This window comes from Crinia signifera, chromosome 6 (assembly GCF_055691185.1).
Source record: "Crinia signifera chromosome 6, ASM5569118v1, whole genome shotgun sequence".
Lineage (NCBI taxonomy): Eukaryota > Metazoa > Chordata > Amphibia > Anura > Myobatrachidae > Crinia > Crinia signifera.
In genome coordinates, this window is record NC_139222.1 from 120,188,541 (window position 1) to 120,212,028 (window position 23,488).

The 23,488-nt window shown below is 42.6% G+C and overlaps 1 protein-coding gene across 2 annotated transcripts in view; it reads left to right on the top strand.

The window, feature by feature from the left end:
- The first annotated feature begins 912 nt into the window (after positions 1-912).
- The window catches only part of CRHR1 (corticotropin releasing hormone receptor 1), a 180,449-nt gene continuing 157,873 nt past the window's right edge, over positions 913-23,488 (top strand). Inside the window, exons 1-2 of one of the 2 annotated variants that reach the window (XM_083146957.1) lie at positions 913-1,418; positions 3,054-3,909. In XM_083146957.1, coding sequence (XP_083003083.1) covers positions 3,871-3,909 — 39 coding nt within the window. In that variant the 5' untranslated portion in view covers positions 913-1,418; positions 3,054-3,870. The remainder of the gene's footprint in view (positions 1,419-3,053; positions 3,910-23,488) is intronic. The other variant, XM_083146956.1, reaches the window with a different exon arrangement.

The following is a 23,488-nucleotide window of genomic DNA, read 5'->3' on the forward strand; positions in this document are numbered from 1 at the left end:
CGTGGCCTTGCGGCCCAAACTTCCGTTCTAGTCACTGCGGAGGTCTGGAAGATGCAAGCTGGCTCTGGAAAGTACCCAGACTGCAGTACCGGCTCCTGTGTAGGGAGGGAGAGAAGCAGGGTTTCGCACTTAATGTTACAGTGCAACAGCCGGCACCACGCACTTAGGAAGAGTATGCACTTTGGTGTCACCCTGGCTGAGAGTGACACCCATTGACTGTACCAGTCTACTTAGCATGCACAGATATCCAGAAATATGGCACTGGAATATAGAAATACAGTATAGATATTACAAAACTCTGGCTAAAATGCTGAGGGAAGGTTTCTTAAATAAGATATCTCAGAGCTGAACGGATCCGATATGATTTCCCGGCGGTCGGGATCCCGGCGGTCGGAATCCCGACACTGGAATCCCGACCGCCGAAATCCCGACAAGGGGGGGACATGGATCGCCCCCCCCCTTGCGGGCTCGCTGCGCTCGCCACGCAGCGGGCCCGGTGCCTCGCTACGCTCGGCACGCTATTTTATTCTCCCTCTATGGGTGTCGTGGACACCCACGGAGGGAGAAAGTTTCGGGATTTCGGCGGTCGGGATTCCAGTGTCGGGATTCCGACCGCCGGGATCCCGACCGCCGGGAAATTAACCGCATCCCAGCTGAACCTGAGGTGCAAACAGACAGGAATGACTAAACAATGGGGGTAATATGAATGAAAGTTTCAATGCAGGTGGGAAAGTAGAGCGCAGCAGTGACAGGGATGTGCAGAGTGAGATGCACTGTATGTGTGATACATAATGTGTGTGGGAGAGAGAGGAGGGAGGGAAATGGAATGCTGAAAAAGGGGGCTCTAGGTGAGGAGGGGGGAGAAAAGGAATAGGTGCATTTATACAGCAAAGTGGATTTGAACAACCAGAAGAGCAGTCACAGGGAGGGGGTGAGGAGAGTTGGACTGTATCCAGCATGAATACGAGTGGGAGAAAAAGGGGGAGAGAGGGACTGCTCTGCTCCTTTTGGAGGAGGTGAAGGGATTCCCTCGCATGAGACGTGGCCCCCCTTCGGGTTAGGAGAGCAAACAGCTGATGTCCCTGCCTTACTGGCTGTCACACTACTGCTTTCCCTCTGCAGTGCGGGGACGTTTGGATGTGTAATCTCTGGAAGGGACGCCAGGGGCTATGAAGGAATTGTTGACAACCTGCAGATGAGCTGGGGGGGGGGAATTCAACCCGAAAATCAGGACATTACTGTCATCAAGAGGGTGAGACTTTTACAAATTAAGGGGGGAGTAACATGCACAGTCCAAACCTATGTTATTCTGTGCTAAAGACTGCTCTTTCCTATCAGTGTCTGTCACATTGGCAGCTATAAGGCGTGCAGTTACTCGTATCATGTAATATACTGTACACAGTGGCAACTAGTACTAGGTAAGCAATGGCATGTCATTAAAGCATCATTATTTATATGGCATCATTTGATTTTAGAATTGAGCACATTTGTTCTGCAACAAACTCAACCCAAAAATAACTTTTTTCTTTTTATATAATAATGATAAACTTCATATTGTTACCAGTTATATCGCAGTTTTCTTCTACATGACATACTGTACTGTATATCAATGACTATAATAATAATTAGCATGTACATGTATGATATACTATAGACAATCCTATACCATTTAGCTATTCCTATTCACAGATGATGATTCTAAAGCCAAATCCCCACCAGTGATACCTGCAGGACAAATTGGAGAGCAATCCACTAAACCCATTTTACTTCAGTGTCCTCCTCCAATAGCCAAAATTTAGTCATTGCTTACAACAGCATATGATGGACAGGCAGATAGACACATATTATCAAGCTGGGCAAGCAGAAATGACTGTTGGGTATGCATTTAATTTGAGAGTAGCTATTAATGTAAATCTTATACTGATAGACCCAGACCCATTAAATCCAGCTGCCAGAATAATACCTATTACTGTTCAGGAGAGGAATTATTACGCAATGGTCTTAACCTTAATGATTTGCTACAAGACCTTATGACCCAATAACACGGAAGGGGGGGGGGGGGCTTGGGTAAGAGCCAAGGACACAGGTTTAGGCACACACTGTACTACATGGATTCAGAGATTCCTTAGAATGTCCTGTAAGACTCTCAGATGGAAACTGGAGAAGCCAGAATGTGGTTACTAAGCCTCAATAATATCACATATGAAAAGGAGATATTAAAGTAATGTCAATTTCATCTACATTATTAATGTGGGGGAGACAGACAGGCATGAGGAAAAATAACAAAGATTTGAGCCTCGCTGTTTAATATCTCACTGATTCTTAGTCTGGAATATTTACTGGTTTATGTGTTGTAACATAGGCTGTGCATTAACATGTAACAATAAACAATGACTTAGTCCACTGTGGACATAGATTTATTTTCGACTCTAATTAGCATGTTTATTAAAGGTTGTACTGCTGCAGGAGCCTGCTGTCTGTTAGCGCATACATGCAAGCCACATGCGGTTTCTGTTCTTTAATGAAGTATTATTACTTGAATCCAAACTTCATGTAACATATTAATGACATATAACAACATGACAGACTCCCCACGGTTGGTCTCCCCTCCTCAGACCTTGTACTGACAGGTTTAAAACAATAAACTGGAGTGTTTACATGATATAATAAAGAAAACTTCATTTTAGATTAGGAAAATTGTAGCTATGCATAATCTGGTTTATTAAATAGTCACAAAATGTCAGGGATATATATTGAGAGAGAGAGAGAGAGAGAGAGAGAGAGAGAGAGAGAGAGAGAGAGAGAGAGAGAGTGAGATGTGTGTATAAATACATTTGAACATAAGTATAGTGGAGTACTGTAACTTCACTGCAATATGCACAATTGTTAGAAAATGTCTGGTCCTAAAGATCCAATAAATGACCTGTAATCAGCAGAACAGTGTGGTCACATAGTCTGCACCATGTAACAGGAGCGCACTCAATGCCTAAATTACTCATGGAATTTAAAAGCTACAATTTTAAAAGTTTTTGAGAAATGTATTTTTCTTCTAGGTTTTAATTTTCCATCGGGTCAAGAGACCAGCTCGAGCTGTGATTAGTGAATGAAGAAACGGCAAGAAGAGGGATGAAAAGTGGAATCGTACCTTGATAAAGAAGGAAAGGAGGGAGGGAGAGGCAGGAAAAGAGGAGGGGGAGAGGAAAAGAGTGCTGAGGGAAAGGCAGTGAAGAAATCGGCAGAGGTACAGAGATGCATGAAAGACATGAGAGAAGAACAGATGTGTAAAGAGACAGGTTCTAGTGAACGCAACAGAAGCATGAAAATAATAGAAGAGAGTAACGGTGAACATAAAAAAGAGCAATAAAAGGAGGAATTGGAAAAATGATTTAGAATAAGGCTCAGATCACAAATTAACTGCGAGACAGCCAGGTAAAAAGAAAAAAGAAACATTCAGAAAAATATTGTAGTTAAGTAAAAGGAAGAAAAGCTAGAAGAGACACCTGGGATTTCCAAGGCTGACCTTCCAGCAATCACCTGTCTCCTTCTACTGCCTTATCCTGCGGCTTTCCACATATCTGGTGACTATTCCACTCTACTTCTGAAACCCTAAACCCTCCTCTTCCCCAGTCTCATCCACCTGCTTCTCTTAGATTGAACAATCCTCTCTACTTGGGACCAGTCCACATCTCCCGTTCCTATGGGTGACAAGTGCTCTTGCCTTTATTTAACCCTTCTTATTGCATCGGTCTAAATCACACTGCTATTCTTTACTGCACTTTCAACGGTCAATAAGGTTCCACTCCCCTGCTCTGACTTTTGGGGTTTTCAGTTTGTACAGTTGGTCAACCTGAGTAATCTCTTAATGATACGATGATGCCAACCAAAACTCCATGTCTCCTATTGATGCAGGTAAGAATTACTGTATATTTACATTCATAATGTATTTATATATCAACTGTTTGTATGTGTATGAATTGGATGGCTATATACATAAAATAAGGCACTGGGGGAAGTTTACATGCTATGTTGCCATGGGCAACCAATCAGAATCTGCTTATTCATTTAGCACCTTCTAGAATATAACAGATAGTATCCATGTGAAATAGAACTCCCATCTTAGTAACTGTCCCCCATTAGATCATAAATGTAAACAGTTAAATGAAATACATCTGAGAATTAGGTAATTTATACAACAAATATATAGTTACATATGCAAGTGTATTGGTATTCATTAGTTCTACAAACCTAAGAACACTTGCACTAAACTTCTGTTTCTTGCTCTTCGGTGACTAGATTGTTTGAGACATATTGGTAAGGAAGAAAGGTATGCCAAGTAAAGGACATTCTGCATAATGAGTTAGCTGTGATATAGGGGGGTATTCAATCCCGGGTCACGACTGTCGGGCCGGCCTGATATTCATGCCCCGGTCCTGTTCTCAGTCTGATTGACCGTATCCGAACAGGTGGGATTCAATGCCCCATCTGGCAAGTGCCAAAAAGGGGGCGTGGCCACGAGAAACCACTGTGGATCGTCGAGATCAGGCTGTGAGCTCAACAATCCACGGCCGTTCTCATCAAAGCCTGACTGATTTTAAAGTCGGGCTTGTTTTGCCGATACGCCTGTTCAATGCTGTTGGGAAAGACCACATTGGATAGGCGGCCTCCGCTATTTCCTCTGTCAGAAATAGAGGCAGGGGATTGAATAACCCGGGTGTGGGACAACAGGTAGACAGCAAAAATGTCAACAACCATTAGGTCGACACCATTAGGTCGACAAACAATAAGGTCAACATGCAGAAATCTCGACATGTAAAAAGGTTGACATGTATAAGGTTGACATGCAAAAAGGCTGACACAATAATTAGGTCGACATGGGTAAGGTCCACAGTCAAAAGGTCAACATGGGGTCTTAAAAAAAAATTTGTTCAAAATGTCAACACAGTCAACATGGACACTAAAATGTAGCACTGCGTCGCCTTGCTTCGGGCACAGTGCCTGGCTACGTTCAGCACACTATTTTATTCTACGAACACGCCCTAGTGGATGGTAGGACATGAAATACTGCATGTTGGCACATATTGGCTCCCAAAAAAGTGAAAAACCCCATGTCGACATTTTCACGGTCGACCTTCCCCATGTTGACCTAATGCACATGTTGACCTTTTTGCATGTCGACCTTCTTGTTTGTCAACCTAATGGTTGTCAACCTTTTTGGTGTCTACCCGTTGTCCATATACCGGTAACCCCCCATAGTTCTTTTCCCATGTTATTGTACATTGGGGTAAATTTATGAAGATGGGAGTTCTACAGAAGATGGCCATAGCAACCATTTAGATTCTACTTTTTATTTATTTAGCACCTTCCAGAAGATAATACATAGAATCTGATTGGTTGCTATGGGCAACATCTCATCTTCAATAGCACTCCCGTCCCGTGAGACCACTGATTACTCAATATTTTGACTACCTATAACCCTCTCCGCCATTTTTATTTTTTATAACCCATCGCCTTGTTGCATCTTCATCTTTTGCCTCTTCCTATCATGTTCCCATAACCATAATCACTGCTCTTGTTGTATCCCAGCATAAGTCCACCCCTGTTATGGCTCCGCATAAACCCCACCTGTTGGTACTCACCCTGCAACCCCTCCTACTTTTATTTGCTTATAACCCCTGTTGTTACTCCCAATAATCCATCTTTATAACTTCTCCACACACACTGGGACTATATATATATATATATATATATATATATATATATATATATATACACATACATACATACATACATACATACATACATACATACATACATACATAGAGAGAGAGAGATGCAGTGACAGGTAGAGGGATTCTTTCTCCCCTACCTTGCCTCTCCAACACTTGGCTGTCTGCACAACCATCCTGAGTCAGACGTGCTACTACTGATTGTGTCTCACCCAGGTTTTGTAGGATTGTTGTATAAGGTCTGCTCTGTCTCCTCATTGTGCATACAGTGAAATTCAGGGCATGTGACCCAATGACTCCCACTATACCAGTTTCTGGGAATTTGGTACGTATGGGAGCAGGGGAGTAGACACAATAGGCCGAGGGGGAAGGGGAGAGGGGGATGACTCAGCAGTGGGGAAAACAGAGGGTAAATCAAATTGGGGTTTGTAGATCAAAGTTATTTTCTCAGTGTATCTTGCTTTAGTCTTGCTATCCAATGTAGGAATTGGACACCTCACCTTCTGATATTATGTGAATAGAAAATTACATGTGCGCATTCCAAAATAGGTGCAAGATAAGCCAGGACATTTGGGGATAATTATATGTGTTGGCCTTCACAGGTTTCGCCCTCGAGGCCCGACTCTGGGCAGGGTTGGGGGTCTCTGTACATGTTGAAGCCAGTAACATGAATCCAGATTTCAGTTCAACTTATTCCACTTAATGGGTCAATTGACAATGGCTGCATTTTAGCCCCAATAAACAAACCTTATCTCCAGACATCACAGCAAGAAATGATCCTGGTATTTAAAGAGTATTGCAGGAACATGGGCCTGCAGGTAGCAATTACTGGAGCAGGATCCTTTTTAAATAATGTATTATAATACATAGTCTATAGGATAAAATGCCTAACAGCATAAAAAGATGGCGTTATGAAAATGCTTATCTTGACGAATTTGGCAATATTGCGGTCCCCATATTCTTCTATGGGACTGCAGTGTCAATCAATAACTTTAATTAAAATAATGTTTTCATCTAATAATAAAGCATTTAAAAAATAATTTTAATCTATTATCAGCAAAGTAATTAATAATGGAACCGATATTGTGGCAGAAAATGTACAATACACTTTCCCATGCATACTGGTAGACATCTATCAGTGTTAGAAACTGCCATTATATGATAGTGGGGCAAATGCATTAAGCTTCAAAAAGTGATACAGTGGAGAGTGATCAACTACCAGCCAACCAGCTTCTAACTTCCATGTTACAGGTTGGGTTTGAAAAATGACAGTTATAAGCTGATTGGCTGGTTGTTTATCACTCTCCTTTTTATCACTGTTTGAAGCTTTGTGCATCTGGCCGTATGGCTTTTAGTCCTTTGATAAATCTGCACCTATGTTCTATTCCAAAAAAAAAGAAAAATAACTAACTTGGGGGAAATAACTAAGGTCATACCTAAAAATCAAACAGTGTATTTACTAAAATGTTGCAAAATAGGCTGTGTATAATTAAACAAATTAAGGTTACTGCAAGAAAAACCATTTACAATTTAAAATAATTTTCTATACATAATTTTACTAGTAAGCTCGCTCAAAGTAAAAGCTTTGAAAGCCAGTTTTCTACCTTCTGTGTTTGTGGATGTGTGAGAAAGAGATGTAGTTTCACTCTCTGCCAGCAGATGGCAATGTTTAGGAGACTCACGGCCACTAGACATATATATATGGATGATATATACTGTATGTATATATATATATATATATATATGATGTAGTGTCCCTAATAATGCGCTGTAAAGAGAAAGCAGCACCCCTATAGACCCTTGCTGTTAGATAAGGTCCAAAGAGAGAAATAGAGAAACAGAATAGAGATGCGCTAAATCTTCAATGACAATTCCTAAATAATAATTCTCAGACAAAATTAGTCAATGATAAATGGAAACATTTATTTAAAATTTTCCGGTGTGTATGATTTCATCAACATTTTCAAAGATGACGTATAGAAAGACAATCCGCAGCCCAACGTGTTTCGTCCTTCAGGACTTCATCAGGGGACATAAATAAATTTCTAGAGGTAATAAGTCCTCTTATTAAAATTGGAGATGGTATGTCCTTTATAGTAACATTGGTTTTGCAGAGTAGTGATGCAATAATTGAGGTAGTTAATTAGACAACCTATTATGACAACCCATAATGAATTTCAGCAAGGAGTAGAAGACAATAGTAAGTGGGCAGTAGACCACTCCTACTGATACAGATAAAAATTCTATTTAACACTTTGGGGGTATTCAAATGTTGGTCTGTTCTTTTTCACGCCTATTCTCCCTTTTTTTCACAACTTTTATATGTCTTAATATTAGTTTGCTATTCAATCCTTCCCAGTCTTTTAAAAGATGACAGTTTTTTAAACATCTTTTACAGTCATTTTCAATGGGTTTCGTATTCAAATGTTTGGTGATAAGTTTCACGCCTTTTAATAGTCGTCTAAAATTGGTCAATTTCTTGTGATTTTATTCACCTGGGTGTCGGGTGGTGATAAAAGTGTTGTTATTTTTTTTTTATCTTTAATTTTTGAATGGCTTATTTAATGAAATTTCCTTTTTTTATAAGTGGTAAACTTTAAAAATAATAAAATGCAATATAGCAGGGGTTCTCAAACTCGGTCCCCAGGACCCCACACAGCTCACCCCACACCCCAGGTCACCTGGCAGGTGCACAGGTGCACTGATTACTCATTGACACATTTTAAAAGATCCACAGGTGGAGCTAATTATCTTACTTGTGATTTTGTGAGGAGACCTGAAAAACATGCACTGTGTGGGGTCCTGAGGACCGAGTTTGAGAACCTGTGTAATAGAGTATAGACACACATCTCCCCCATAGAGTAAAAGCACACCTCCCACATAGAGTGTAAGCACACCGGCAAAACGCGTATGGGTCATTCGGTCGACCACTGAAGTTCAACAGGGCTTAGGTCGACACTTGGAAAAGGTCAACATGGTTAAGGTTGTCAGAATCATAAGGTCGACACATGCATTGGGTCAACAATGGGAAGGTTGACCGTCAAAAGGTTGACCTTTTGACTTGTTTTGTCCCTAATGTTGACATACAATAGTCGACATGGACACTATGCTTCGGGCTCGGTGCCTCGCTGCACTCAGTACACGATTAAATATTCTCCCTCCACACACTAGTGGATACTAGGGCATGAAATACCGCCTGTCAGCACAAGTCGGCTCAGAAAAAACGTGAAAAACCCATGTCGACACTTTAACTATTGACCTCCCCAATGTCGACCTAATGCTTGTGTCGACCTTTTCCATGTTGACCTAAGCCCTGTTGACCTTCAGTGGTTGACCCAATGCATGTCAAACTTAATAGTGTCGACCCTATGACTGTATACTGGCAACCCCCCCAACTCCTTCACACACACAAGTCTCCCAAGTGTGTGTGAGACAGACGGATCACCCTGGTGGGTCAGCGGCTGCCGGCTCCCTGCACAGCGCAGCGGCTCCTCTTCTCTCCTGTGGACGGTAGGCTCCAGCTCCCTGCACAGCCCAGCAGCTCGTATTCTTTCATGTGGGCGGCAGGCTCCATGCTCAGCAGCTCGTCGTCTCTCCTGTAAGTGTCAGGCTCAGCAGTTCGTCTTCGAGAGGGCGGCAGGCTGCAGCACACATGCTCTGCTCTTCGTCTTCCCCAGCAGCTCCCTGAATGTGGCATCCGCCTACTCGCACATCTGCTTTTCAGAATCGGTGTGGTATAGGGTTCCGACAGTCGGGATCCCGACAGTCATTAGCCCGACATCAGGATCCCAACTGGCCGGACTCAGACAGCATGGCGAGTGCATCAAAGCCCCTTGCGGGCTTGCAGCGCTCGCCACCTATTCTTTTCTCCCTCTATGGGGGTCGTGGACCCCCACAAGGGAGAATAGCTGGTGGCCGTGAAAACCAGTCTGTCAGTGTTTTAACATCCCGACGTCGGGTAAATGACTGTCGGGATCCCGACTGGCACCCTTCAGAATCACAGTACAGGACACATCAGGGTGTAGTTGGGTGAGGGCAGTGCAAATTAAATGGCGTCTGCTTAACGGGGTGAGGGCCGCTCTTATAATGGAGACAAACTTGTATGACTGGGCAGAGGGCAGGGTAAAAACAGTTTGAACAAAATAGGGAATGAAAATTTATTAAAATGGCATGCAAATGAAATATATGCAATCCGTGATATAAAAAAAAGGGATAAAATGGGCGTGAGATTAAAAGAGGGGAATAAATGGGCATGATAAATAAGACCACTTCAGCAGGTTAGACGTCTAAAGAAAAAACATTTGAATATCAAACCCGACCATTACTTCAAAAGACGTCAGATGCTTGAATTTGAAAGGTGTGATTAATATGACACCCAAAAGTAAACATTTGAATACCCCCCAATGAATTTCAGCAAGGAGTAGGAGACAATAGTAATTAGACAATATACCACTCCTAAATCTGATGCAGATAAAATAAATGTGACTTTTTTTTGGATTGAAGTTGCTTTTCTACATCCGATCCAGCGCCGGAATTTGCCCCCATTCCCAGAATATCATTAAAAAGGACTGTTTTAGTGCAGTGCAGTAGTCCAAATGAACAGTATATTTTTTAGCAAGCATACATTTGGTATTGCTATGTCTGCGTAACAGAACTGCTCCTCTAGAGCCTCAATTCAGAGTGAGTGATTGGTAATCCCTTGCATGCATCAAGCCTGCCACACTCCTCTCTGCATGAGTAGAGCCAGTAGGTTATATTGACTCTCTAATCCTTAGTTTATGTCTCCCTATTGTGCACATGGAAACAGAGCGCAAGCATATAGTGAGCACGTACATGCATTTAATATATCCCAGATGCAGAACATCTTAGACAATATTACTCAATATTAAGACCCCATACAGGTAAAGAACATTCCAGGCTTGTCTGAAGAATTATAGCTAATGGGAAAATCCTTGTGCTGTCTGCTGAGGACATATTTACAACTTAATTATAGAAGACACATGCTCCAAGATGCTGCAAGCCCACACGTAGCTTTATAATGTGCCTGAACTCATCTACAAACACTTAGCACATTGGGCCTTATTCTGATCGGTGCGGATATTCCCGCATGCGGACGGACCGCCGATGTTGATCGTCTGCGCATGTGCAGAGGTCACTCTGCGCATGTGCAGGCGATTTCGCCGCACGGATTCTTTATACGCCGCACAGGGGGCGTAGAGGGGCGTGAGGGGCTACTTAGCCTCATTACCCTATGCATACGCCCCGCGTTTCATGGGCGTTCCCATGCAAACGCGGGGCGTATGCATGGTAATGAGGCCGTGACGCGTGGGTACGGGGCGGGCATCTGACATCGCCGGATGTCAGCTGCCCGCCCCCATACATGATTTCACACGGACAAGTGTCCGTGTGGTCTTGTGTTGCGGGACCTGGTGGAGCGTGCGGCCCTGCATTCGATGTTCGGCGACCATCGAATGCAGGGGCTGCTCCCAAGACGGAGGAGGCGTATCCCCGTCCAATTTCATGCGGATCGCCACATATCCGCGTACGGACGGCAGGTGGCGATCCGTATGGAAGGCGGGGATTCGCCTGCACGGTTGCGGCCGCATATTCTGATCGGGCCGCACCGATCAGAATAAGGCCCATTATGTAGTGTTGAAGTAGTTAACAGATGGGGTTTATCTACTGTAGGGCTCTTTCTTCATTTAAGTTATCTGCTTTTCTTTTAGGAGCACAGTTTTAACCTCCAAATTCCCTCATTTGTACCACAATTTATTTAAAGTGGGCATAAGGAATCCACATTATACAATTTATTTATTTATTTATTAGCAGTTTCTTAATATGGCGCACACAGATTCCGCAGCGCTTTACAGAGAATATTTGACCATTCACATCAGTCCCTGCCCCAGTGGATCTCACACTCTATATTCCTACCACATATACACACAGACATTCTAGGGTTAATTTTTTTGGGAGCCAATTAACCTACCAGTATATATTTTTTGGGATTGTGGGAGGAAACCGGAGTACCCGGAGGAAACCCACGCAAGCAAGGGGAGAATATACAAACTCCGCACAGTTAGGGCCATGGTGGGTATTGATCCCATGACCTCAGTGCTGTGAGGAAGTAATGCTAACCATTACACCATCCGTACTGACCTAACCATTATCCCCATTTGTACAATTAACATGGAGTGATTAAACTATAAATATGCAAAAAAAAGTCTGCATTGCTATCCTGCACTATTTTTATTTCTCGGGGGGGGGGGATAAGGGTGTCTGGTTAGCTTAGTATAATTAGAGTAGGTATAGGGGGAGCAAGGTTAAAAGGGATCCAAGTACACCTTAGTTGGGGGTGGGTTGTACAGGGTGGGGGGATGTGTGGGAGGTTTGCTTTGGGGTTAGGGGTAGTATGCTGTAGGGATCCAGGTACACCTAAGTTGGTAGTGGGTAGTACAGGGTGGGGGGTTATGTGGAGGGTTGCTTTGGGTCATTTGGGAGGTTTTTCCTTTTTGGGGTTTATTTTTCTTGTTTAATGTTGGTAGTCTATTTAAGTTAGACGGTGGTGTTACTGTCAGATGATTATCTCAAGATACAGATCAATGGTGCTCAGTGCATTGTTATACGTCATACCCTTGTACTTACACCATCCGATTATTTCTCTGCTACTGGGAACCCGGATGGTGCCTCCGGGTACTCAACTTAATATATGTTCACCTATATCCTGAGAGGATGGTCTTCATTTTGTATATACCCTACATGTTGTGAATGCGAATGAATATGGTTGCTATTTTATGCTTATCCATATACAATATTCTGACTGTTATATATCTCCTGTATGCACCTTTTGATCTATTATTACACTGCTGTCTTTACGGTTCTTTGGTTAGTATTGCAAAATCAATAAAAACTACTAAATTTAAAAGAAAATGGCATTTTGATACATTCTTCCACAATTGATCCCCTACAGGCAGAGGAAGTTTTAGACCTCATGGGGCCCTAAGCAAGATACCCGTTTGGGGCCCTATTTACTTAAAATCCATATCAATATATTTTTAGCTGCTGATTGCAGGCATCATACATAGAGAACATTGGCGCTTGAGCAGTCTACCGATAAATGCTCAGCTGCGTGAATATCAGCATTGTATACAAATATGAATCAGGCTCTGGGTTCTAGGCAGGCACCTACAGTAGGTTGCTTATTGGAAAATCCTCCTCAGCCTACATGGAGGACACATATTACTGACAAAATGGGAACTGTGAAGGGTGCAAATATTTGTATCTTTCTTTGGTGAATCTGGCCAAATAAAGGCATTCTTATCTCATTCTGGATAGAAGTGTATTGTGTAATGCATAGAATCCACATACAAATGGTTATTGGCAATATTCAAGGTTGGGTTCAAGCTTTCAGATCAAAACAACAGTATTCACTGGTTTTGGTAGTGGCCCTTTCTGGTTCACTCGCAAAGGCAAAATTCTTCTCAAATGGACAAATCCATGTGCACTGCAGGTGGGGCAGATGTAACATGTGCAGAGAGAGAGTTAGATTTGGGTGAGTTATTTTGTTTCTGTGCAAAGAAAATACTGACTGCTTTATTTTTACACTGCAATATAGATCTAACTTTTAAGTTAAACCCCACCCAAATCTAACTCTCTCCGCATAAGATGCATCTGCCCCACCTGGTTTTTTCCATTTGAGAAGGAATTTGCCTTTGCTAGTGAACCAGAATATGGGCCAGTGTTTGTAAGCTGCCTTTGGTGTACATGTGTTATAAAATATACAAGCCCACATCGGTATAGCTGGTACCAACCACCATTCTTTTAAAATTAGGCTGGTAGTGGAAAAAATATAGGAATAAAGAGCATATGGTCCCTCTCACAGGCCCTTATTCTAAAATCGGACGGTACGGCCCGCGTGCGGCCGTACCGCCGATGTTTTTAGTCTGCACATGCGCAGAGGTCAATCTGCGCATGTGCAGCCCCATTCGCCGCAGACGTATTTCGTCCGCCGCAAAGGGGGCGTATAGGGGCGTGAGGGGCTTCATACCCTCATTTCCCTATGTATACGCCCCGCGTTTCATGGGCGTTCCCATGCAAACGCGGGGCGTATGCATGCTAATCAGGGTATGACGCCACTGATGGGGGCGGAAAGCTGACGTCGCCGGATGTCAGCTCTCAGCCCCCATACAAGCTATCACACGGACGATTGTCCGTGTGGTCTCAGCTTGCGGGAGCTGCTGTGGCGTGCGGCCCTGCCTTCGATGGTCGACGACCATCGAATGCAGGGGGCAGCTCCCACCATGGTGGAGGCGTACGCCCCACCATTTTTATGCGGATCGCCAGCCGTCCGTGTACGGACGGCCGTGGCGATCCGTCTCGTGGGCGGGGATTGGTTTGTGCGGCCGGAGCACCGTGTGCGGCTCCGGCCGCACCAACCAGAATAAGGGCCACTATTAGGTCTAGTGGTCAGCATACGGCTGGGATCCATAGAGGAAAAGGGGCTACAAAACCATGCTCTTCACACCTTTACCCCTACGAAGCACAAGTTCCATTATTTTTGCACTAGGGCTATTTCCTACCACCATTGTGCAGTGGTTGTGGGGCAATAGTAATATGTTAATGACATAATTAATATTATAATTTACTGTCACATTACCCGTCACAGCTACAGCTGTTAAGCCCAATTGTAATGCCTTCCTAGCATTTGGAGAATTGGGCCCGCTGGGATTGGCAATGTACCTGTAATCTATTTTTTTTTGCCTTTGGGTAGTTCATGGGCTTTTACAAATATTGCTACAGCACCTACAAATGATTAGTAACACCCCTGGTTACTGTCTCTAATACCATTTCACTACTGGTCACTGCAATAGGAATACATGATTAGTCAGAGCATAACTGTTCACATGCTATGACCAATCAGATCGTACAACCTTCCACCTAACAGGAACTGTCTGAGGACCTTCCCAAGTCCTTTTTGTAACATATTTATTTAAATAAGAGCCGGCTCATTGGCATGTCTGCTGCTGCATATAGATGCAATATCCAGAAGGAATATTAAACATCTACTGTACACAAGCATCTGGTGAGTGTGCACAATATTAGCAATGTGTGTCCTCAACTGATAATAATTAAGATTTGTACAATGGAGATGAAATATTTACATACAAGAGTGAGTAACATAATACAATAAAAGCAATCTTAAACACAACTTGAATTTGGTTTGTAACACTTTGGCGTGGCTGTGTTATGCTGTGCCTGACTGCATGGCAGTGGGGATTGCTATCACTCGGTTTGTATTTTCCAAACAAAAGCACACATTTCTTGTTGCCAGTGCATGCAGCCATAGCTACCATCAAAAATTGTGGGGCCCAGGACTGGTAATTGTGCCGCTCCGGATTGGCTACCAGTCCAATAGCTTGTAGTTGGTACCAGTTTCAAAATGCTGCGAGCGCTTTCTCCATGGCCGCCTGCCCGTGCACCAGCTGCAATCAGCTGGCAGACCAGCACAAATCCAAGTGCAGACTCGCTTGCTGCCTGGGTTCGGGACTGGAGTCCTGACACCTGACTTACAATTCCTGTTATTACAACTGAACTATTGTGTAGTAAATGTTTCCCTGCCTGATCTCTGCCTGATCTCTGCCTGATCTCTGCCTGATCTGGTCTTTCCTCCATCATCTGTGTTTCTCTTCTTTATCCCCACTACTCACCCTTCCTTTTAAGCTCTTGCGACCAGGGCTCTTATCCTCAGCCCAATAACTAAAACAATATGCATATGCTACAGTTATGCTGACAAACTGGACATACAGTGTGTATCTATGTAAATATGTTATGTTAAATCTGTTACTATGTTGCCTAAAAATGCTTTTACTATGTACAGCACCGTTAAAATTATTTGTGCCTTATAAATAAATGGTAAAACTGTATGTAAGTAAGCTCTGATAGGCAGGACCCTCCAACCTCTTGTTCCTCCATTATGCTACTCAGGTCACCGGGGCTCTGCACCCGTGTGTTCTTCTTTTTTGCAATGATACTGATTGGGTTTCCTCACTTATAAGGTGGGTTCAGGATCACTGAGTATTGATCCATTGCCTACCGCAACTGTGTTTTCCTGCTGTACTCAATATGTTGTACAACCCTTATCCCTGTGACTTGTCCTATCCAGGCTTATGGTATGTACTTATGCCTTGATATCACATTGTCTATGTTTTTTATGCTCTTATACAGTACATTGTTACTGTTTTCTATTTCTACCCTATTCCTATTCCTCTTCTTCTTTCTTCTTCCTTCTTTCTTTTTTTCCTGAAAAGTGCATTAAAGTGTACAAGCATATTCAAGAGTGTCCATTTGATGACAAAGAAACACAGAAGGCTGATTTTAAGCCTGAAGTGGCATAAACCTCAGAGGGTTCCTGCTGGTTGCACTTTGCTGATGGTCATGTGATATGTTAATTGAGGATGGACACAAGGCCTATCAGTGCAGGGGGAGGATTTAGACAGGGTAGGAATGATCACATGTTAGAGTGATCCCCGTCTGTCCGAAGAAGACCCACCCACCCACCCATCCCTATTTCTCTTCTTCGGCGGCAGTAAAGAACGGTCATTCTTTAAGACAGTGGTAGCCAACCCTAGCCTTCGAGAGCTACCAACAGTTCACATTTTCCAGACAACCTAGCTGCTGCACAGCTGCACTCATTAATCACTGACACATTTTAAAAGATACACAGATGGAGCTAATTAGCTCACGTGATTCTGTGAGGAGACCTGCAAAACATGCACTGTTGGTAGCTCTCGAGGACTAGGGTTGACTACCCCAGCTTTAAGAACTCTGTGTGTGTGTAGATAGTGGGGTGCACTCTCCCTCAACATCAATTGTCATGGGCCATGCTTCTGCACGGGGGATGGCCACACCACCAGGCCAGGGGCTGACCAGGGAGAGTGATCACCAGCGATGTATGTATGCATAGTGATCTTTAACCCCACCTTTTCCTTTAGTGACCTTCTTTAGTGCCGCCACCATTTATAGTCATAGTTAGTTGTCAAAATAAATTTGACATTCTTTTGAAACGCCAGCACTTGTGTCCGTGTTTTTATTTTAGGATAAGTTACTTAATTAAAGTTAAGGTTATGGTTAAGTGTGCCAATGGGTAAAGTGTGGACCGGGGGATACCCGATGGTGAGTTTATATAAATGCTGTAAAGATTAGATGAGCCAAGTTGATCTCAACACAACAACAGCTACAATAGAATATATAACAGGTTTGAGGTCCTATTTACAAGTTCAAGTTGCCACTACCTTCTGAATGGTACATATGGGTGCTGTAATTCTTTAGATTTTTGGATGTTGTTTTTACCTTTCATCTTTATATAATTGGTTGTTTAAATAAGATTGCTTTCTTTTAGGTCGTCTATTCATTATCCCTTATTTTCTAAAAAAGTAGGTAAAAATTTCAATTTTGTAGAAGCTAACATTCATTTTAAACGTTAAGCAGGAGATATCATAGATATTTTAGGCTTAAATTTCAGTCCGCATCTGGCCCACTGTCCCCAATCTCTAGTATGGGCCCTAAATTCATCAAGCTTCAAAAATAGAACATTTTCAGAGCTTGCTAGAAGGAACCTTCAATGGCGCTGATTCTCAAAGCCTGTGTTATGCCCCTGTTTGTGTTCCTTTTTCAAGAAGTTGGCAATATTCAGTGTTACCGTTAAAGTATTGGAGATAGGGTTTGTATAGAAGCAATGTAGACTTGCTCCTTTTATTTTTTATTCATTGCTGCTACTCACAGCAAGTTGGATATATACTTTATCATCAGGAGTCACCCAGCCCCTGATAATGAATAGATCCCTAAGAGAGTTAATCCTGGCAGCTCAAAGGCAGAAAAAAGGTTGATATATTTAGAATCGTTATAATTCAATACTAAGCATTAGTCATGCAAGTCTACTTATACCCCTTTCACACATCACAAATAACCCGGGTCTGACCCGGTTCACATGGATCACTGTGCAGTGTGAAAGGGTCTTTTGAAACATCCCGGGTCCAGCAACCCGGCAATCAGACCGGGATTAAAAGAAGGGTTTTACCTGGGTCGGACATGGGTAGCTGGGCAGTGTGAATGGGTAACCCGGGTTGAGCGACCCGAGTCCTGTTCACACTATAAGGAGGAAGCAGCATCAGGAGCTGGGTGTGACCCGGCATTTGCGATGTGAAAGAGGTATTAGTAAAGTGTCATAAAGCTGTGAGTGTTCCATTTGTAAAAATCTAATGTACTGTGTGTTTATATGGTTGCCATAGCAAAGAAAAAACTGAATTCAACTTCTGGGTGTTTGTCATATATTTTTGATGCCATAGAACTATTTTCGTGACATTTGAAAAGTATACTATTTTACTCTTGACGTTGCATGACGTTTAAAAAAAACTATTGTTGCAATTTGTTGATATATAATGACGGTATCATAGTACCAGTGGGGTGACTGAATATCACTGGTAGATAAAAGCTACTGCTACAGGTGGCATGTACAAAAATGGTTGTGAGTGGCACTCGACAGAACTATCACAACCCAAGAACCCCATCCCCTACTACACATTGATTTGATTACCGCCATTGTGAAAAGGGAATGGGTCAGGATGGCACAATTCACAGAGGCGGTGGGTAGTTTCTGGGTGTCTGCAACTCTTTCAAGTTCTGTTTGCTACCAAATCTGATTACAGTTTACAGTACAGTTACAGTACAGTTACAGTACAGCAGACAGAGCTTTTTTTCTAATTAGTACTTTCACTCGCTGCTCTTTCTATAACAACATCCACAATAATAATAATAATAATAATAATAATAATAATAATAATAATAATAAATAATAATAATGTTATGTTTAAGTTGATCTTCTGATAAAGAGAATTATCGTTAGCCATCACTAGACAACCAGAAAACCATTCTCCAGCTACTTTGAACAAACCTCAGGGATCAGAGACATTCAAACCATTGTCATTATTTATTAACAAAAGAACAATTGAACTAGTACATTGAGATGGAGACTAGTGAGGTGTACTTATGTATGACGAAGTCTCTAAGTGTTATTTATCAATTAAAGAAAAATGTATGGATGCTTAAAACCAGGTTCAATTTTATAGCTATCTTAGGTAACCTTCAATTGCACACTGCAGGGTCCATGGTTGGTCCAATGTAGTCTCCTTCACACAAAGCCAGGACCCAGGTTGCCCTGGCAATATACTGGGTCAGAGGCTCAGCATGAAAAGGGTGGAAATATCTCAGTTTCTTCTAAGCGTAACCTACATACACCCACCCACCTCTTTATTCATTTCTTTGCTTGCACTCATTTACAATAAAAACCCATCAGTTGGAAAACACAAAGACAATGGGGCAGTTTGAATTGCCAGTGGGAAATTTCAAAATGGGGGGACTGAAAAGGGGAGTGACCCACCCGTCCCCCTCCAGTGCAGTGTAATCACCCTGAAATTGTTCGCCGGTAGAATTACATCTTCCAGCAGCAATTGCACATCCCATCATCCATGAAGCTTATGCCCCTCTAAGCAATGAATGCTGCGATGCCATACGTAAAAGGACAAATCTACAGTATATGTACAGGTTTTTTCTAACCACATTCATGTCCAGTTAGCTGTAGTACATGTCTCCTTATTGCCATTACTGCTTTCACATGTTACATTTTTCTTGTGCAACAAATACATGCAATCCAGATGATTACTCAAAACTCACACACATATATATATAGATAGATAGATAGATAGATAGATAGATAGATAGATAGATAGATAGATAGATAGAGGGTACTGTATAGCGCTTCTACCCAGAGAGTTCTGATTTAAAACAGTCCAATAAGGATTTTCAGCGAAGAGTCTTCTTCCAATATCACAATCCTGTGTATAGGTGGCTGCTAAGTTTCTCCGTAAGGCATTTGTTGTGACGTCTCAAATGTGTACTGGAAAAAAGGGGCGAGAAACAGCGCTCTCTAGTGTGATAAGTGGGTTTCCAATTTTGGTGAATATAAAGTTATGCGTACCGTGAGAAGAATAATAATGTGCCCATCAATATATGATGTTTGGAACTCCTGTCCTTGGGTTACCAGGATATTGCCTGGAGATTCAATTCAGCCTTTCACAGCAATATGTCCCATGGGTTCATACAGGGTCCAAAATCATCAGTGTCACGTGGTAAATCTGCACACCCACCGCTGCCTCCTCCTCCACCTGCTGATGATGATGTCTCAGCTCAGCAGCTCCTCCAGCAGATTTACCACGTGGCACTGATGATTTTGGACCCTGTATGAACCCATGGGACATATTGCTGTGAAAGGCTGAATTGAATCTCCGGGCAATATCCTGGTAACCCAAGGACAGGAGTTCCAAACATCATATATTGATGGGCACATTATTATTATTCTCACGGTACGCATAACTATATATTCACCAAAATTGGAAACCCACTTATCACACTAGAGAGCGCTGTTTCTCACCCCTTTTTTCCAATATATATATATATATATATAAAAGTGTAAAACAAATTTTACTAAAAGTGCAGGCTCACATACATCATAGATAACAGCAAACAGCTTGCCACAGTGATATCCAACACGGTGCACCAACAACTTGAATAGCCGGGACCAGCCTTTTTGCCGCCGCCAGGGCCTCCGTGGTCAGGAACTCCAAAAGCACAGCGTTGTCAGTTTAGGCCACGCCCAATCGGTTTCGTCATCTGGGGACTTCGTCAGGGGGTGTGTATATATATATATACAGATGTACTCACTACAACAAACTAACTCACCTTAACATTCAAATAATCAATTAAATAAATAATAATAATTAAAAATAATGGGGTTTTAGTTCATGAATTGATCAATGCTTTTAAGCTCGCAGCCCATCGCCAAGGGACCCCATTTCACTGCAAGTCCTACACTAACAACTGGTTTTGTTAGGAACCTGGCAACTTCTTACACATCATAGCTAAAATGAACATGTGTTTTTTCTTGGGTTAAAGCTCACCTGCCAAGTACTGTACCTTATGGCTTTTAAAGGTGAGACAATCCCAAACACAGCACCTGAATTAGTATTAAAGGGGCAGCTGTCACAGGTTTCAGGTAAATGAGCTTATCTAGGGTGCATGAGAAAGCTATGCTCACAGTAACAAAGGTTAATTAAAAATCAACCCAAATATATAGATACAGAAGTACCAACACACTCGCCATTCCTACGAATGGGGTGCAAACAGCACCCACTTCCCAGGATGGGGTGCAATGGCCTGTGACCACACACTCTAGTAAATACAAACACAGGGGGCCCAGCACTCACTACAACAAACTAACTCACCTTAACATTCAAATAATCAACCTGGGAAGTGTTCGTAGGAACAATTGTAGGAATGGCGAGTGTGTTGGTACTTCTGTATGTACAGTATGTGTGTGTGTATATATATATATATATATATATATATATATATATATATATATATATTTATTTGCTTGTGGAAAACTCTGTGAAATGTCTAAATGTGAAGGTATAATTATAGGATATGGCCATGAAACAACTGTGGACACATCAAGCACATTGCCTTTATGACGCAGACAGACATGTGGCGGTATTCATTGCCGTGGCGAGGGTGTTTTAGCTGGTGAGGATGGCTTAGTTTTCAGTAAGGAAAACCCATCCTCGCCTTCAAACCCCCTTGCCATATTTAATGATAGGGAGAAATCTTTGCCATCAGAGGACAACGAGAATCTCTTAAACGGCGAGGTTACCCACAAATTCAGTGAGTCCCCCACACCCATTACCATCCCACCAAAAGGAACCAGTGAGGAGGGGGAGTTAGGTAAATACTCTAAGGGCGAGCTATCGGCACTGCTCGCCATCATAGCTTGCCGGCAGAGCATTAAATACCCCTCATAGATGTGCTCACTGTCAAGAGGTCCTGTGTTGATAAATGTTGTCAGAGTGAACTATACCTAGTGAAGAAGCCAGTAAAGCACAAGCTACCAAACAAAAAATGTTGTGCAGGCTCTTTAAACAACAAGGCATGTGACATCGCCTTTGTCAGTTGACGACACTCAATCCAGTATCCATTGCACACAAGCAGGATATAAGTAGCTTGACTGGATGGATGGATGGATGAGAAGAGGATGGTATTGCGGTTTGCTGGCTGAGAATGTTGAAGCACTTTAATTAAATCAGATCCATTATTAGGAGGGAGAAAAGCAAAGAGCACCTTATATGACGCAAACAAACAATATTAAATACTCAGAAGAATTATGCTTTAAATACATTTAGAAATACATCAAATTTAGACCTTGCTTCCCAATTCCAAATAAGCCCAATTATATTATTTTCTGTCTCTACAAAAATGAAAGCTCAGGCCAAGCCCACACAGTCTGTCTATTTTATCTTGGCAGTAAAATGCCTGGACCTCTTTTACCTGCATTCAGACTTCTTAACTGCATTTTACTGTCTAAACGGAAATTCTAAATTGAAGAAGAGGTTAAATGTTCAGCCAGGTATTTCTCATCCTACGCTGCCCCCTCCCAACCTTGGCTTATCAATCCTGACTCAGAATCTCTAAGGAATATTCTGCAGGGTGATGGATTTGCTGCCTAATAAAAAAGGAATGCCTTCTTTTAATTAGCTGCCCCTATAAAGGAGAAAACAGAGGGGATAATTCTGGTTCACTCCTTCTGGCAAATTCCTTTTTAGATGGACAAAACCATGTGCACTGCAGGTGGGGTAGATGTTACTTGTGCAGAGAGAGTTAGATTGGTTATGGTATAAAACATAGGGTGACTCATGATAGACAGTCATATGGTCGACCACTAATGGTCGGCCGTCACAAGGTCGACAGGGTCAAAAGGTCGACAGGGTCTATAGGTGACTATCTATCATGAGTCAGTCTATGATCAGTCCGGATACCGTTTGTTTTTGGTGTGTTTTAAACTTTAAAGTGAGATCTATATTGCAGTGTAAAAATAAAGCAGCCAGTATTTACCCTGCACAGAAACAAAATAACTCACCCAAATCTAATTCTCTCTACACATTTTACATTTGCCCCCCTCCCCCCTGCAGTGTACATGGTTTTATCCATCTAAGAAGGAATTTGCCAGAAGGAGTGAACCAGAATAACCCCCAGAGAAAGAGACAAGTCCTCCTTTCTTAAGCATTTGTCCATGAAATCTTTGCTGCACTATTAATGGTTCTATGGCCAAAGAGCTTTGTATACTGGTAAGTTTAAGTAGTACCCAATCATGGCCTGATGAAGGGTTCCAGCCACCCTAGGCTAATACTGAAGTGCCCCCACCACCATTTTCTTGGCTAATATACATAAAAATATGTAACAGACTTGGGCCTCGGCTCTATTCTTAATAACAATTACTTAACTTTGCTGGCAATGGTGGCAATGGCATCAATCACAGTCTCAGCGGTAGAGCCAACTACGCCTCTCACAGGAACCTTCTGCTGGCATCATTGCCTCGGTAAACCCAGCAGGCATTGCTGCTCTCACAGTTTCCGGGGGAGATCTCAAGAGACCAGGGCCGGCGCCACCACTAGGCAAACCTAGGCATTTGCCTAGGGCGCCGGCCACTGGAGGGCGGAAAATGCCGCCCGGGTACCTGTCCTACCGGCGCTGTCTATTTCAATCTGGCGGCGGAGGCAGCGGGGGTCCCTGCAGTCTATTAAAAATCACTAGCGCTATCCGCCGGGCTATGCGGAAGCGCTTCTAGTGTGAAAACTCTGGCAGCACGGCGCACGCTGATC